The sequence below is a fragment of the Spinacia oleracea genome, chromosome 1 (assembly GCF_020520425.1).
Source record: "Spinacia oleracea cultivar Varoflay chromosome 1, BTI_SOV_V1, whole genome shotgun sequence".
Classification (NCBI taxonomy): Eukaryota; Viridiplantae; Streptophyta; class Magnoliopsida; order Caryophyllales; family Amaranthaceae; genus Spinacia; species Spinacia oleracea.
The window spans coordinates 46,288,250-46,304,691 of NC_079487.1; the positions used below are offsets into that span (position 1 = coordinate 46,288,250).

Here is a 16,442-nt window from a genome sequence, read left to right on the forward strand (position 1 = left end):
GATTATGGTAAATGCGAATCATGTTTACTTGGCAAAATGACAAAGCAACCTTTCTCTAAAGTTAGAGAAAGAGCAAATGAACTATTGGGTTTAATCCATACAGATGTATGTGGACCAATGAGTACAAATGCTAGAGGTGGTTTCAGCTACTTTATCACATTTACCGATGACTTCAGTAGATATGGTTATTTCTACCTAATGAAGCATAAGTCTGAATCCTTTGACAAATTCAACGAATTTCAGAGTGAAGTAGAGAATCAATTAGGCAAGAATATTAAGGCACTGCGGTCTGATAGAGGCGGTGAATATCTGAGCTATGAATTTGATGAGCATCTGAAAGAATGTGGAATTCTATCAGAATTGACTCCTCCTGGAACACCACAATGGAACGGTGTGTCGGAACGGAGGAACAGAACCTTGCTAGACATGGTCAGGTCAATGATGGGTCAGGCCGAACTTCCAATAGAATTTTGGGGACATGCACTAAATACAGCTGCACTCAGTATAAGTAGAGCTCCGTCTAAAGCTGTCGAAAAGACTCCATATGAGTTATGGTTTGGAAAGCCTCCAAATGGGTCAGGTCGATTTGCCAGATGGCTACCAAGCCATTAGAAGCAAATGGGTTTTCAAACTGAAAAAGGACAAGGATGGGAAACTTGAAGTTTTTAAAGCTAGATTGGTTGCAAAAGGTTACAGGCAAGTCCACGGTGTGGATTACGATGAAACCTTTTCACCAGTTGCAATGCTAAAGTCTATTAGGATAATGTTAGCAATCGCTGCATATTATGATTACGAAATATGGCACATGGATGTCAAAACCGTTTTCTTAAACGGCGTTTTAACAGAAACTGTGTTTATGACACAACCTGAAGGTTTTGAGGATCCAAAGAATGCTAAAAAGGTATGCAAGCTAAAGAAATCAATCTACGGATTGAAGCAGGCATCAAGGAGCTGGAATATACGTTTTGATGAAGCAGTCAGTGACTTTGGTTTCATCAAGAACGCAGACGAATCTTGTGTATAAAAGAAGGTCAGTGGGGGCAAAATTGCTTTTCTAGTATTATATCTCGACGACATATTACTTATCGGAAATGACATTCCTATGTTGAACTCTGTCAAGATTTGGCTTGGGAAATATTTTTCGATGAAGGATCTAGGAGAAGCACAGTACATATTGGGCATCAAGATTTACAGAGATAGATCTAAAAAGATGATTGGACTTAGTCAAAGCACTTATATCAATAAGGTGCTTGATAGGTTGAAGATGGCAGACTCCAAGCGAGGCTACCTACCCATGTCTCATGGAATAACTCTAAGCAAGACTCAGTGCCTAAAAACACTTGATGAGTGTAGACGAATGAATGGGATTCCATATGCATCATTGATTGGTTCAATAATGTATGCTATGATATGTACACGCCCGGATGTTGCGTACGCACTTAGTGCTACGAGCAGATACCAGTCAGACCCAGGAGAGGCGCATTGGACTGCTGCCAAGAATATTCTGAAGTACCTGAAAAGGCACAAAGATGACTTCCTGGTCTATGGTGGAGATGATGAATTAATTGTTAAAGGCTATACGGACGCAAGTTTCCAAACCGACAAAGATGATTTCAGATCACAGTCTGGGTTTGTCTTCTGCCTCAACGGAGGTGCAGTAAGCTGGAAAAGTGCTAAGCAAAGCACCATTGCGGATTCTACAACTGAAGCGGAGTACATTGCTGCACATGAAGCAGCAAAGGAAGCTATATGGCTAAGGAAGTTCATAGGAGAACTTGGTGTAGTCCCCTCCATTAAAGGACCAATAGACCTGTATTGTGATAATAACGGAGCTATTGCACAGGCAAAGGAGCCTAGACACCACCAGAGAGTCAAGCATGTACTTCGTAGATTTCACCTTCTACGAGAGTTCGTTGAAAGAAAAGAAGTCGAGATAAGCAAGATTGGAACTGATGACAACATATCAGATCCATTGACTAAACCTCTGCCGCAGGCGAAGCACAACTCGCACACTGCAGCTATGGGAATCAAGCATATTGGAGAATGGCTTTGATATCCTTGTTTAATGTTTTATAGTTTTAGAGTTTAAATCTTTGTAAAACATTATTGGTTAATCATTCACAATAAATGAATAGAATTCATTTTTTCATTTAATTTGTGGTTTATTAAATGATGAGTCCCTTCAATTTGACGATATATTCAAGATAGACTGTCAGGACCAGTCCTGTGACTAAGAAATGTCTATCAAGTGAACTTGAATGTCAAAGGTTGAAAATGGTCCCTAATCGGAGTTTTCTATAAAATTGGACGCATAGAAAACGTTAGACGACTAGAATGCAAGATGATTAGTAGTTCTGTTTCTTGAACTATGTGGACATGGCAATGTCATAATCATTTGCATAGATACTTACTTTGGGAAGACTAGTATCGGACAGACCTAAGAAACTTTACTGTAAGAGATGAAAATCTGTCATAAGTAAATTTCATTAAATTATTAGACACTAAATCCTCAATACCTGAGTGATTTGAGATTACTTGTTTGAGAACTGGTTGCTTTGACGTTGACCAACCGTCGCACCGTAAAAGGAGGCTATAAAGGCAACGCTCAGGTAATCACCTATCAAACGAAGTCTAAACTCAAGATCGCAAGATTAGGGATTGTCCTCCCATAAATCGGGATGAGATGCTTAAAAGTTGTACAAGGCCACTCGGAGAGCTAGAAACTGTGAAATGCATGGCCGAAATCGGGATGAATCATAGGCTATGATTATCTGTTTATTTGATCAGTTGAACTCTGAAACTGAGACACACCTCTGGACATAATAAGGATGACAACTCTTACCTTATGTTCAAGAGCAAGCATCGAGCGACAAAGGAATTAGGAAATGCACACTTGTCCCTAAGGACAAGTGGGAGACTGAAGGAAATAATGCCCTTGGTCCAAGTATGCATTCTATGTTAAGTCTAATAAATGCGGTTCAGTATTAATTAAAAAGTTAATAATTCAGTGAGATCAAGTGAGCTGAATGCCTAGCTAGAGGCCGCTTCAGTTCAAGTGGAATTAATGATATTAATCCACAGCTTACTCTTGACTGAACCCGTAGGGTCACACAAATAGTACGTAAACGGATCAAGTATTTAATGGAATTAAATACTCTATCTATGGATATTCGGAATCGACGGATCTTGGTTTCAGTGGGAGCTGAGATCGTCACAAGCAAGAAATGAATACTCCGGAAATGATGATATTGCTGGAAACGGAAATATGGATCGTATCGGAAATATAAATATTATCCAAGTCGTAGATGTTGCCGGAAACAGAAACATAGTACGTATCGGAAAATATTATCGGAAATGGAAATATTGCCAGAATCGGAAATATTGCCGGAAACGGAAATATTGTCAGAATCGGAAATATTATCGGAATCGGAAAATAATTCCGGAAACGGAAATATTAAATATTTGTTCGAAACGGAAATTAATTCCGGAATCGGAAATATTAAATATTGTTCGGAAATGAATTCCGGAATCGTGAATTTAATCGGAAGCGTATCGTACGAATTAGCATCGGACGAGGCCCGCTAGACGAAGGCCCAGCACGAAGCCAGGCCATCGCCCAGCGAGCCGCACGCACCAACGCACGCCTCGACCAGGCCCAGCGCAAGGCCAGGCCCAGCCAAGGGCGCGCGCGCGAGAGCACAACAGCGTGGGCCGAGCTCCGTGCGCCTGGCGTGGGCCGCAAGGCTTGCGCGGGTGCACGGCTCGTGCAACGCTTGTGCGGGAATCCTAATCCTATTGGAATTCATGCAAAGATTAAATCCTAATCCTAATAGATTGATTTTGTTATTTAGAGTCCTAATAAGATTCTAACTAGCAAATCCACATCCTACTAGGATTCCAACTCCCTTTCCAAACCTCTATAAATAAGGGCCTAGGGTCACAATTTATGGGCACGATTGAAGTATTCAAAGGGTAAGTTTTTGAAAGCAAAATCAGCCATACACTTGCAAACACATAGCCGAAAATTCCAAAGCACCTTAAGGGCGATTCTAGTTGGTCTAACTTGAGGCGGATCCGGACGTACTGTGGACTATCTACGGAGGGACGACATTTGGAGTCCTAAAGACTTGTTCTTTTTCGGTTCGGGCGCAGATAAGGAAGACACGCTACAACATGTATGCATCTATTCTATGCTAAATGATTATGTGTAAATAATAAGCTTTCCTGGCTTTATGGTTTTTCCGCATGATTTATGTATTGTCATATGTATCATAACCTAACAGATCGCTCATGAGGGCGAGTGGGATCTCGCAAGGGTTTCCTAAGAGAACAACCCATAACTCTTCCAAAAATTCAATCAAGGCAAGACCTAAAAGGAAAAATAAACCGAGAAAAAGGGAAGAAAAGAAAAAGAAAAGAAAGAGAAAAGGATAGAAAAGAAAGAAAAAATAAAAGTACAAAATTCAAGAAGAGGGCCTTTATATTGGAACGAGCACAAAAGAATTCTAATATTACTAACCAAACGAATGCACGCTAACAAATGTCCTAAGTCGAGTGAAGGATTCAAGTATGAAGCGTAGAGAACTAAGGGTATTCACTTGCCTGTCCCCCTTCTACCGGTCTTACCGCGTCTACTCTCTAGATCCCATCCACCCTCAAAGGTAGCTTCTCAAGACACCGCGAAGGCGCCGAAAAATAAGAATTGCAAGAGAGAAAAGAAGGTTACTCGACATCTTGGCATGACAATCCATTCCATAAATTTGACCAATTCCTCCCTCCACCGACAATGACTCAACTCAAAAGGGTCAAGAGGGCTTTTATGGTGTAACGTTAGGCTAGGGGTAAGGGCGTGGAATAAATTTGGAATTTGGAGCTCAATTCTAAAGTGAAGCACAAAATGAACTCAACTCAAACAAATAGAACCAAAACAAACTTATACCACTTATTTGGGGCACCCCCAAGCTTATTCAACAAATAAAACCAAACTATACTTCTTTTTGCACTTTTCTTGTTTCATTTTCTCATTTTTTGTGTTTCAATTGAAACTTTTTCTCTTTGCCTTGTTTTTTTTTACTCTATTTTTGGCTTTTCTAAATTTTCAATATATACAACATATTTCCCAAACTTTCCATTCTAACCAACAACCATCATTTCACACCATTTGCATAAACATTCAAAACCACAAAGCACGATTACACTAGCTTCACTAGCACTTCTAAGGGTGAAAATAAAACAAAGGTTAATCGACTTGTAATGAGCTTATAAGAAATGAAGGGGAAAGGCTCAAATGGCTGGCAAGGGGGCAAATGCAAACAAAATATAAGAAAATTGAAAAAAATGATGTCCTAATCTAAAAAGAAAAATAGTCACCGAAAAGGAATGCCTCTATCGTCCCCTAAAGTAGTTCGGTCGCGGTCTCGGGAAGGAAATAGTAAAATCTGGGATATGGAAAAAGTCAAGCCAAGGATCCATGCCACTCAAAAATATATATACTTGTGTTTGGGCTCAAATGAACATGATCCTCACCAATGGGAGAAAATACTACCCTCTCCGGTTTCCAGTCACTAGAGAGAACGACACCTTCTTACCACAAACCATGGGTTCAAGGTTCATGCTACCCAAAGTTCTAACCGACTACCTTAACACCCAAATCCTAGACTCGAACTAAGATATTCAAAACCGTGCAAACATCTACCACTTAGGAATAAGAGCATTCTAGTCTACAAGTTCCAATTTTATTATGCCCGAATCAAGAATAAATCCTAAAAAGCTAGAAAAACTTTCCTTGACAAAGATCGAAAAGAAAGAAGAAAGAAATGAAAAAGAAAAAGAAGGAAAAGAAAAGGAAATAAAATTCAAAAAGGAAATAAAGAAAATAAAGAAAATCAATGAAACTTAAACAAGAAATATGCACAAAAATCTCAAAATATTCACAAAATCAAGCAATCCATCACATGGAAGTCAAAGTAGCAATCCAAACAACAAACAATAAAATCTCCCCCAAATCTTGAATTAGGCCGTGTCCTCAAGGCCTAAAACAAAACAAGGGGAGGCACAACTACCCATCCAACCAATGCCCCACATGATATGCCCGATCCCAAAGAATGCAAGAGAGTTAGAAGGATATTACCGGAATGACGTGTGAGCAAGTCCCGCAAAGAACCGTAATAAAGAACGAACTCACCAATAAGAGTAGCCGGGCATGGCAGAGGCGGATGCAAAGATTTCCACATCAAGAAAGCTTGAGGCACAAAACTCAAAATCAAGAAATGTTAGTATACATGGGCCAAATGGCCAAAACCACGGTTGCCTCCCGGAAGCGCTTCTTTAACGTCACTAGCTTGACGACTCTCACCCCATATCGAAAGGACACGAGGCAAGGACACACCAAAAACAAACAAGGTTAGGGAACAAGGCCACCATGGCCAAAAATAATGTTGAATGCCAAGAAATCATCAAAAATATATACAATTCCACACAATGTGGTCAAGGAAGCATCAACCAAAAGGGAAATGACACATCAAACAAACAACTCCCCCAAGCTAGGCATGAAACTACAAGCAAGCAAAACAAGCCTAGTCCCCACGGCACACTTCTCCCCCAAGCTAATGAAAAGCATACCATAACAATGAAAATGATGGGGGAGAAGTGGAGTGGCTCCTAAGAATCACTCGAGCCGGCTTCCCTCCTCGCCCGATCAAACTCCCTCCAATATTCATCTCGTTCACGGCGATGAGCAATGGCTTGCTCGTCGGTGAAAGGGGTGAAGTTGAAGGTGGGGTCCACATCGGGACCCGAAGCATCGGTGGAGGGGGGCCATAAATAAACGGGCTCTAGGGGGTAATTTCCTTGGGGAGGCTCTCCACGAGGACCGTCCCAACCGCTAGTGTAATCCTTGGGCCACCCACCGGTGTAACCCACGGGCCAATCACTAGGCCGCGCATCCGGCATAACCGTGGGATACATGGGGTCACCGCGATAGTCACTCCCCTCCATTTAGGTGTAATCATAGGGAGGGAAAGTGGGGGGAGTGATACCGGAATGGGAAGGTCCGGTCCAATATGGGTAGGTGGGTGTATGCGCTTCGTTCCAACTAGGGATGGGCCCTTGTTGGGGTGGATGGTAGGGATAATTTACATAAGGCTCAATTTCCCCCTTATCCACGTGGAAGTCATACACTCGCCTACCATAATAGGACGAGTCGAAATCATCATAAGAACCCACCTCGCGGCTCCCTTGAGGGGCAAGAGAAGCCAAAGTACGGGCTTGCTCGGTTTGCCCTTGCAGGATAGCCGCGAGGGTGGATTGCATGGCATTAAAATCAAACATGGGAGAGAAAGAAGACGTACCACCCTCTTGGAGGGGAGTGGAAACCGGCGGAGCCTCAACGGGGAGAGTGTGGCGGGCTTTCCGCTTATGAGCCTTAGCACGAATGGAATCCGGGAAGGAGGCCTTGGGAATGAGCCAAGCATCATTGTGGTTGGGGGTCACCTTGGTGATGGTGGGGTTAGGGAGGAGGCACCACTCCTCCTCACTTGGTCCGACGCACCAAATGAATCTAGCCGGATCGTCGGTCCGGTGCAACCACTTATACCCCTTCATTTCTTGCACGGTGAGGCGATAGTCCCCCATGGAAGGTAGAGCCAAAAGCTCTTCCGTATAATCCTTGTTGAGCGCTTTTACAATCAAGGTGAGCATCCCACCAAGTAATATGTCGCCACTAATAGGATTCCCATCCCGGGTGTCAACTATGCGGTGCATGAGCAAGGCCCCAAAGTTAAGAGTTCCCCTTTGCCCTCCATGATGGGCCAACCATGTAGCACCCAATTCCATACTCAAGAGAGCCCCCGCACTATGCTTTGAGAACACGACAAATACGAGGAGACGGGAGAGAACTCTCATAGCCGGGTGGATGTAGGAGGTTGCCTTGGCGGAGTTTGTGGCAAAGGACGGTAACTCACTAGTAGAAAAAACCCCTGTTGCAGCCCCCTTGTTGCAGCGTACATGTATTAATACGCTTCAACAACCAGTCGGTAAACGCGGGTCAAACCCTTTAAAGGGTTGTTGCAGCGTACAAATTAATTGCCCCCTACAAAAGAATTTGTTGCAGCGTACATAATAATAGCCCCCTGCAATAGACCTTCCATTTTGCAGCGTACATGGTAAAATCCCCCTACAATAGTTTTTTTTAAATTTTTTCGCTGCAAAGGTAGGTAGTTCTATTCAGACCAAAATTTCGTTTCAAACCTCGAGCAAAATAGAAATCTAAAATCCCGCGCTCACTCCTTCTTCTACCCGAGCATTCTTCTATTTGGATTTTGGAGAGAGAAATCGTTGTTAATTTCATGAAATCAGGGTTCGAATTCGTTTGTTGAAGAGGAGGAAAAAGGAAAATCGATTTTTTTTTTCAGTTTCGTTTTACAAGCCCTAAAAAACCCTAGTTTCGGAAATTAGGGCAAAGGATTTCAAATTTCGCTTGCTGTTTTGCGACATAGGTTTTGCAATCTAAGGGTTTCGTGTTGCGGGGGTGGTGTGTTTTGCTCAGGTGATCTTCTCGACCTTTAATTTTGACCTAATTTTTATTTTTATTTTCGCAAACTCTAGAATGTCATCAAGATTGGGAAATTAGGGTTAGGGGGAAAGAAATTGTGTTCGTTTTGTTTTGATTTTCGACCTACTAGGTCAATTGATGGGTTGGGGGATATTGAAATGTGATTCTGCTTGCATATGCTGCTGAATTTCTGTTGGGATGGTGATGGGGTGCTTTTTTGGGGTTAGTTCTTTAAATTTTGATGCTTTTTAACTGTGGCATTGAGTGCAAATCTTTATTTCGAGCTTGCCCTTGATGCGAAGTGAAACTAGCTGTTGCGCAGGTATTACTTTGATCATTAATAGCTTGAAATTTGTACTTCTAGTTAACTTTTGCTGGTGGCATCTGTAGATTTTTGCTTTGAGGTGAATTACGAACCATTTTTTCATTTATATGTTCTGCTGTTAAAGTCATTATTGACCTGCTTTCATCTCGTAGTACCTTAGTACTCAGTATAGACCACTTACTACGTTGCCATGATGTTGTTCTATGTTGGCTTTGTTTGTATGGTACATCTTCAAGTATGTGCTGTCTCTGCACTTTGCAGTGGTTCTGTGCTGTTAGTATTTGTTGGACTTGGCAAATCTTTCTTAGTTATTTAGAATATTAGAGAAATCATTGTTAATTTCATGAAAAAACCTAGAAGTCATGGGGCTGTTCCCGTGTTTCAATTGCTCAATATTCTGACAAATTGGTTCCAAAGTTAGCAGGTGAAGGAGGTTTCAGAAGATTGGAGTTGGGGTTCCCATCTCCTGCAAAAGAAATGAATTGATTGATTTTGAGGAAAGAACAAGCGCATATGAGGTATAATCTTGTTTGATTTGTTAAATTTATGCAACTATTGAAAACTTTGTTGGATTTGTTGTTTAAATATTATGGTAAATGTTGTTTGTAATTAATTTAATTAGTTGATTTACTGATGCCTATGGTTCATGTAGTTAATTTCTTTGTTTAATTGATTGAAGAATCTAAATTTGTGTTTGAATATGTATGAAATAATCTAGGGTTCAGAAAACTAGGGTTACTTTGTTCTTGCTTATTTAATTTGATACAAAGTATGAGGTTTTCTAGCTTCATACCTTTGCTATTTATAGGTTTTAATTTATATTCCCTGTGCTATTTTGCAAATCTTGCTGAAGTAAATCTTGTGATGTGAATAAGGGTTGCATTTAGGTTTCTTCTCCATGCATTATGTGATGTGAATAAGGGTTATAGAGTTATAGCTGTTCTTACTGTCATGTCTTTTCTGCCATACCCTTTACAATAGGAGTCTATACAATATTGGTATTCGTTTTATTCCCATAATTTGTTATTGAATTATCGTTTACTAATAAGTAGAAACTAGTGGTTTGAAACTTAAAACTGAAGGAAACTCTAGGAATAAAACAGATACCAATAGATCTAGTGCTTTTCTGAGTGAATACTAACAGAAACTGTTCACTTATAGTTAAAAACTACTTACATGAAATAGATAAGGAAGCAACTCTTTTGCTCAGCTGAAAGTGAATTATAACACTCACTACACTGCTTTTACTTATATGTTGTGTTTACAGAATCTCATTAAACGGTATTCTATTATAAGGTGCATATTTGCACGTCTGAGTAAATTGGTATGTGAAGGTTTTATCTCATCAGGGGGGATTGGATGTGTCTTAGATTTTCTCTAATGTTTTAAGAACTTTTCTGTGGTCCTTGCGAGAATAGTTGTTGTTCATACTTAGAGCTCACCCTTCACCACAAAAGAACTTCAAAAAAGATTTACTTCAGCAATTTATATTCCCTGTGATTTGCTTTGACATCTTGTTTGTCCTGTATTCTCCTTTTCAGTTTATAAATATCCATTTACTCTGAGTTTTTTTAATCTCTCTTTTTTCAGACGCATGAAACACATGGTGCAGCCCTCCCCTTCAGCTCAAGTAGTAACGGGCAACGATTCCCATTCTAGTCCTTCAGCTTCAGGTATGGATACATGCTTATGATCAAATCTTAATTTTCCTCAACATTTGACTGCATCAACACTTGACACACTTCAGTTAATCCTTCATAGAACTGAAAATTGATGAAAGGTGTGTGCTTTCACCAACTTAAAACGTTCTTATCCTCTTAAGGCAATTTTTTTGTTGGAAAATAACTCAAGGTTTTTAATAAAAAGGAAAGAAAGGCATTTGTGACATTTTCTTTTAATAAATCTGCGAGGAGTTCCTCGTGTTAATGGATGTTTTGCTGTGTCTATGGCTATTGGGGATGTGCCTTTTAAAAGGTGAGTTTTACTCATAAAAGAAACTGAACCCTGCGGCAAAAACCACAAAATCTTGGTTCTTTGGTATGCTCTTTTTTCCCCCTCTGGTGGGAGGTTTCAACCTGCTTCACAGTGACATTCATAAGTCAGGTTGATTGTGGTTTTTTAATTGTTTTATGTTCTTCTGGTCTGTGCATATATTATTTGATAGTTTCTATAAAACTGTTTAAGGATCATATATATATATTTTTTTTAATGGTTTCCAGGTATGGTGTTATAGCTGCTCCTGAGATTACAGGTTGGCAACTCCTGAATGACAATGATAGGCTGATAGCTACCTCATAGCTGCGTCTGATGGTGTTTTTTAGGGGCAGGACACACAGGATGTCTGTGATCTGCTGTGGGAAGTCCAGAATGATGACCTCTCAGGATCACATGTCTCTCCACCCTGCTCAGATTCTTTAGCTGATTGCATAATAAGCGTTGCCTTTGAGAGAGGGAGTGTAGATAATATGGCCGCTGCTGTGATTCCATTAAGATTAGAGTTTGTCAAATACCTCTTTGAATGGTAAGTTTATTTTATTTTATTTTATTTTTATTTTTTATTATTATTATCATTTCTCTTACGTTGTGTGCAGCTATCGGAAAGCTCCGGAGTAAGGCTAAATTACACTTCCTCCATTAAAAAAAATATTAATTGCAATCTTTCTCTATTTGGAAGCTTCATATTTACTGCAGTTTTCCTTATATGCACATGATATCTTTCTACTCTCTCCTCATCACATGGTCCCCTCTAATTTTTTCTCTCTGTCTCTTCCTCATCTCACGGGATCCCATAATACCATGTATCCCCTACATGTTGCATAATAAAGAACAGAGAATGTATATCTCAATTCTTATCTACTCTATGAATAGAACATAGGCGTGTCTATACACCTCTACCCGTGGCTTGCTACAATGAACCTTTGAAATGTATTTTTTTTTCTCCAAATGTTTTGCTGCTGTTATATCGGACCTTTGACGATGTATCTCCTTCAAGGGGTTCATTCAAAAGAATGCAAGTATCTAAGCTTAGAGTGTCTCGAGACTTGAATCCCTTTGTTACTTGAGTTTATCTTTAATGACTTTTTCATCTATGCTGCTCCTGGCAGGTTGGAAGGATGAATGGTGTTTTTTTTGTGAATTTAAAAATCTTATGCTGAAGGGAAGGGAAGGGAAGGTTACACTCCGTTATCCCCTATCCGAATCCCCTCTAACATTAGCCATCTTGGTCACGGAAGAGAAGAAGATGCCTATGAATTTTTGAGGTGAGAAAAGTTCTTGTCTTTTAAAGTTCTCCTCGAGTGTTACATAATCATAGAGGGATTTATTGTTCCTGTTACTGAGAGGACAGGTATGTTGTTGATACTATGCAATCAGTTTGCGTGGAGCTGGCTGGATTTGTTATAAATTGTATTTTTCCTGTTGGGCCAAGTCTGTTTGTGGATTCTTATGTTGTAAAGTATTGACGTAGTCATCTTTTGTGTGAGATCTGAGGCATCGAAAGTTATCTCTTAAAACTTAAAAGAATTATAAGGTCAGTAGTCTTGTCACCCTACAAATAATTAAAAAGTCATTACATTTGTGCAATTAATTATATGAGACCGTTCTATACAGGATTCCATTTTTTACATAGTACACTCATGTCATATGGGGGGGGGGGGGATGACACTGTTATTGTTTATAATGTTTCTGATTTGTGATTAATGGTAGGTATGCCTCTGAATCTTTACTGATTGAGTATGGAGATGGTTTTTTATACTCTTCTTGTCTTCTTGATGTTGAGTTATGTTTGGTCCTAAAGCTTCTTTGTTCGTGAAATATTTCTACTCATAGAATACGAGTAGCTTCTTTAAAACAAAACTTCTTTGGTGGAAAATACTGCATAGGATGGAGAACCATGATTATCTGTCCATGAAACAAAATATTTAACAATTTACATTTGTGTGAACAATCACCCATAGTTAATCTCTCATAAAATCATCATCGTGCATAAAAAGATTAAAAGAATGTTCAAATAGATAGGTTGTAGAGAAGTCATTACAAAGGTTATAGAAATTGCAAATAAGCTTCAAAGGGATTAGAAAAAGGTGGGAAGGAAGACCAAGGAAGGGAGATGGAGGCGGCGTGAAGTATGAGGAGTGGACTCAATCCAATCTATTTATGCACATTTGATACTTGTTTGGTCGTTATAGGTCATATTTAGGCTAAAATGAGACATTTTCGCTCCCAACTTTGAACTAAAGAACCTAAGAAATCACTTCAAACTTTCTACATAGTTCATATGATTAGTTTAAACCTTAGTTTTAAAAAGCGCGAAGCGCACCGAAGCGCACAAGGGCCCTGGAGCTAAAGCGCAAAGCGAAAGCGCGGGCTTTTCGTAGGTGAAGCGCACCTTAAGTGCCAAAAACCTTTAAAATCATTTCTAGAACATATTTTGTACTTAAAACAATATGTTTCTTATATTATAAATGCATAAATTAACAAAAGGAAGCATAATTCATTACTAGACATCAAACCGGCATACGTCTAAGAGTCTAAAGTACTAACCAAAGGCTTAGAGTAAGTCACAAGCTCACAAAAGTCACAACCAACATAAGCAAGTAAGTAGAAAGACTAGAAAAAGGAAAAAAGAAAAGCAAACTCGGTTTTTCAAGCTTATAGTCGCCCCTATGCTCCTAGAGCTCATCATCATCATAATCTTCATCATCATCGATAGCATCATACTCATCCTCATCATCTAGATAATCTCCATCTTCACCAATATCCTCTTCCTCATCCTCTTCATCATCATCCACAATCTCAACTCGACGAGAAAATTTAGAAGTGGAGGTAGTAGCCGGCCCTTTTCCTTTATCAACTCTAGATGAGGATGGCATGGACTCCCTAGCAACCCTTGTTGCTCCTCTAGTGCCATAGATTGGATCATTGGCTCCGGCGGCTCTACTAACACTAGCCCATGTCAAGTCATCACCCTCAAATACAAGATCACCTTCATCATCCGAAGAATTCTCTTCCATTCTCCCAAGTAACCACTCATTATTCTCATCAATCTCTCTCAAAAGAACGGGATCAATGGTGTCTTTTCTCTTATACCGACGCTCTAAAGCTCGATTAGCTTTCACATACACCATGTCATTCAAACGACTTTGTGCCAACCGATTCCTCTTTTTGGAGTGAAGTTGTTGAAAAACACCCCAATTTCTCTCACAACCCGTAGCACTACAAGTTAGGCTAAGAACCTTTATGGCAAAATTCTTGAGGTCGGGAGTTGAAGATCCATAACTAGACCACCAATCCGCTACAAAAATAATAAAATTAAGTTAGTGATCAATTAATTTCAACATAAAACAATTGATATACTTAAAGTTTTATAAACTTAAGGTAGTTAGTTAGTTATTACCTGGGGATTTACTCTTTCTTTGTCTTATAGCCGTATAATGACCAAAGAGACCGGTGGCATTCTTAAATGAATCCAATTCCAAAAGAATCTTCTCTTGAGTTTCAACATCCGGAACTATCCTTCCAATACAATCATACAAACCCAACATCAGTTCTTCACATTCGACATTTTTAACATTGTCATAATGGATCTCGGGGTTTAGATAATAACCGGCCGCATGCAAAGGTCGATGAAGTTGACAATTCCATCTTTTATCAATGAACTCAAAAGCTTCTTTGTATTCCTCCTCTTTCATTCCAAAAATCTTAGAGATAGTCTCCTTAGCCCTATCCATGGCTTCATAAATATATCCCATAGGAGGCTTTTTCTCTCCATCAACAATTCTAAGCACCTTAACTAGTGGACCGGTCAACTTAAGAGCATATAAGACATTTCTCCAAAAAGTGTCTTGCAAAAAGTATGTTGCTATTTTCTTTCCTCCCACATCCTTTGACCACTTAGAGGTATTCCACTCTTGAGAAGTAACCATCTTCCTCAAGTTACTCTTTTGCTTATGAAATTGAGCAAGAGTAATGAAAGATGTAGCAAATCTTGTAACCGCCGGCCTATGCAAATTCCTTTGATTTGTGAATTTCCTCATCAAGTTCACAAGAGATATATGATTATATATATAACCATTCATGAAGATGCATTTCTTCAAAGCATTCTTGACCTTAGGAATTTTCCCAATATCTTCCAACATCAAGTCCAAACAATGTGCGGCGCAAGGAGTCCAATAAAGATGTTGTCTTTTAGCCTCCAACAATCTTCCTACAAATTTATAACAATAGAAAAGGCATTTAGTTAATTAGTTTCAAATAAAAGGAAATAAAATATAACATATAAAGTAAGAAGAAGATCTATATCTCTTACCGGCCTTAACATAATTGGATGCGTTATCCGTCACCACTTGGATTACATTTTGTTCTCCAACTTCCTCTACCATGTCATCAAGCATATGCAACAACAAATCCGCATCTTTCACAACATTGGAAACATCCATGGATTTTATGAAGAAAGAGCCTTTTGGAGAGTTGACAAGAAAGTTCACAATGTCTTTTGAGGCAATCGAATCACGCCATCCATCGGACATAATTGAACAACCTTTTGTTGCCCACTCTTTCTTGTGCTCTTCCTTTAGTTTATCAATCTCCTCTACTTCACTCTTGAGGAGAGGAACTCTTAGCTCATGCATGCTTGGTGGCTTGAATCCCATGCCATATTGTGCAACGGCATCAAGCATGCCTTTGAAACTATCATAAGTAGCCGCATAAAACGGTATCCCCGCATCAAAAAACCACTTTGCAATCGCTTTACAAGTCTTGTCTCTCAATTGCTTCTCACAAGCACCAAAGATATCTTTTCTATCTTTTCTACCTTTCAAGACATTTTCGGAAGGAGTAGTGACAAAGAAATCCATGGGACCCTTGACTTTTGGTTTTTTGCGTAGTTGTTGGCTACTTTTTGAATTCATGATTTCACAATCTTGTTCTTCCTCATCATCATCATCATGATCAAATTGGCTAACCCTTGGCATCATTTGACTCTCAATTTTAGCTTGTGCTTTCTTGATCATAAAAAGTTTCACTTCCTCCCTCACATGCTCGGGACAAGTAGGACACTTGGTCACATTTCTAAAACCTCCTACCAAATGTTGCTTCATTCGTAGAGCCCCTCCTTTTGTCACTTTACCACAAAAGCTACAATGCCAATTGGTCTTATTAGTAGGTTCCGGATCCACGGTGTCTAAGGAAGGTATGCTTGAACCCCCCTCATTAGTAGCCATCCTAATATTAAAAGGCATGAATTAAAACCAATTGAAAAGAAAACAGAGCAAAAAAAAAAGCATTAAGCAGAGAAAAATAAACAGAGCAAAAAGCTACTGCTTTTATTCTTTAAAAACAAGTAACAGAATTAAAAAAGCACAATAAAAAAGAGTAGATTTTTTGGCTGGTTGCATACATGCCATTACATGCGCATCCCCATTAAATGGGAATTTTGATGGGGCCTAAACAATTATTAATAATTTTAGTAAAATTATTATTAAATTGGTCATGGATCACTATCATCAATCAAATAGTCCCACTACTGCAGTACTGCTATAATTTTTTTTTTTTAAAAAGCAACATGTG

General features: G+C 39.4%; 1 protein-coding gene across 1 annotated transcript; it reads right to left on the reverse strand.

The window, feature by feature from the left end:
• Window positions 1-13,324: 13,324 nt before the first annotated feature.
• On the reverse strand, window positions 13,325-16,011 carry LOC110793750 (uncharacterized). Its single transcript, XM_021998652.2, has 3 exons — window positions 15,184-16,011; window positions 14,272-15,081; window positions 13,325-14,169 (listed from the first exon to the last, which is right to left on the reverse strand). Exons 1-3 carry the CDS (start codon window positions 15,971-15,973, stop codon window positions 13,547-13,549), a joined length of 2,223 nt encoding a protein of 740 aa, XP_021854344.2. The 5' UTR covers window positions 15,974-16,011; the 3' UTR covers window positions 13,325-13,546.
• Window positions 16,012-16,442: the final 431 nt, after the last annotated feature.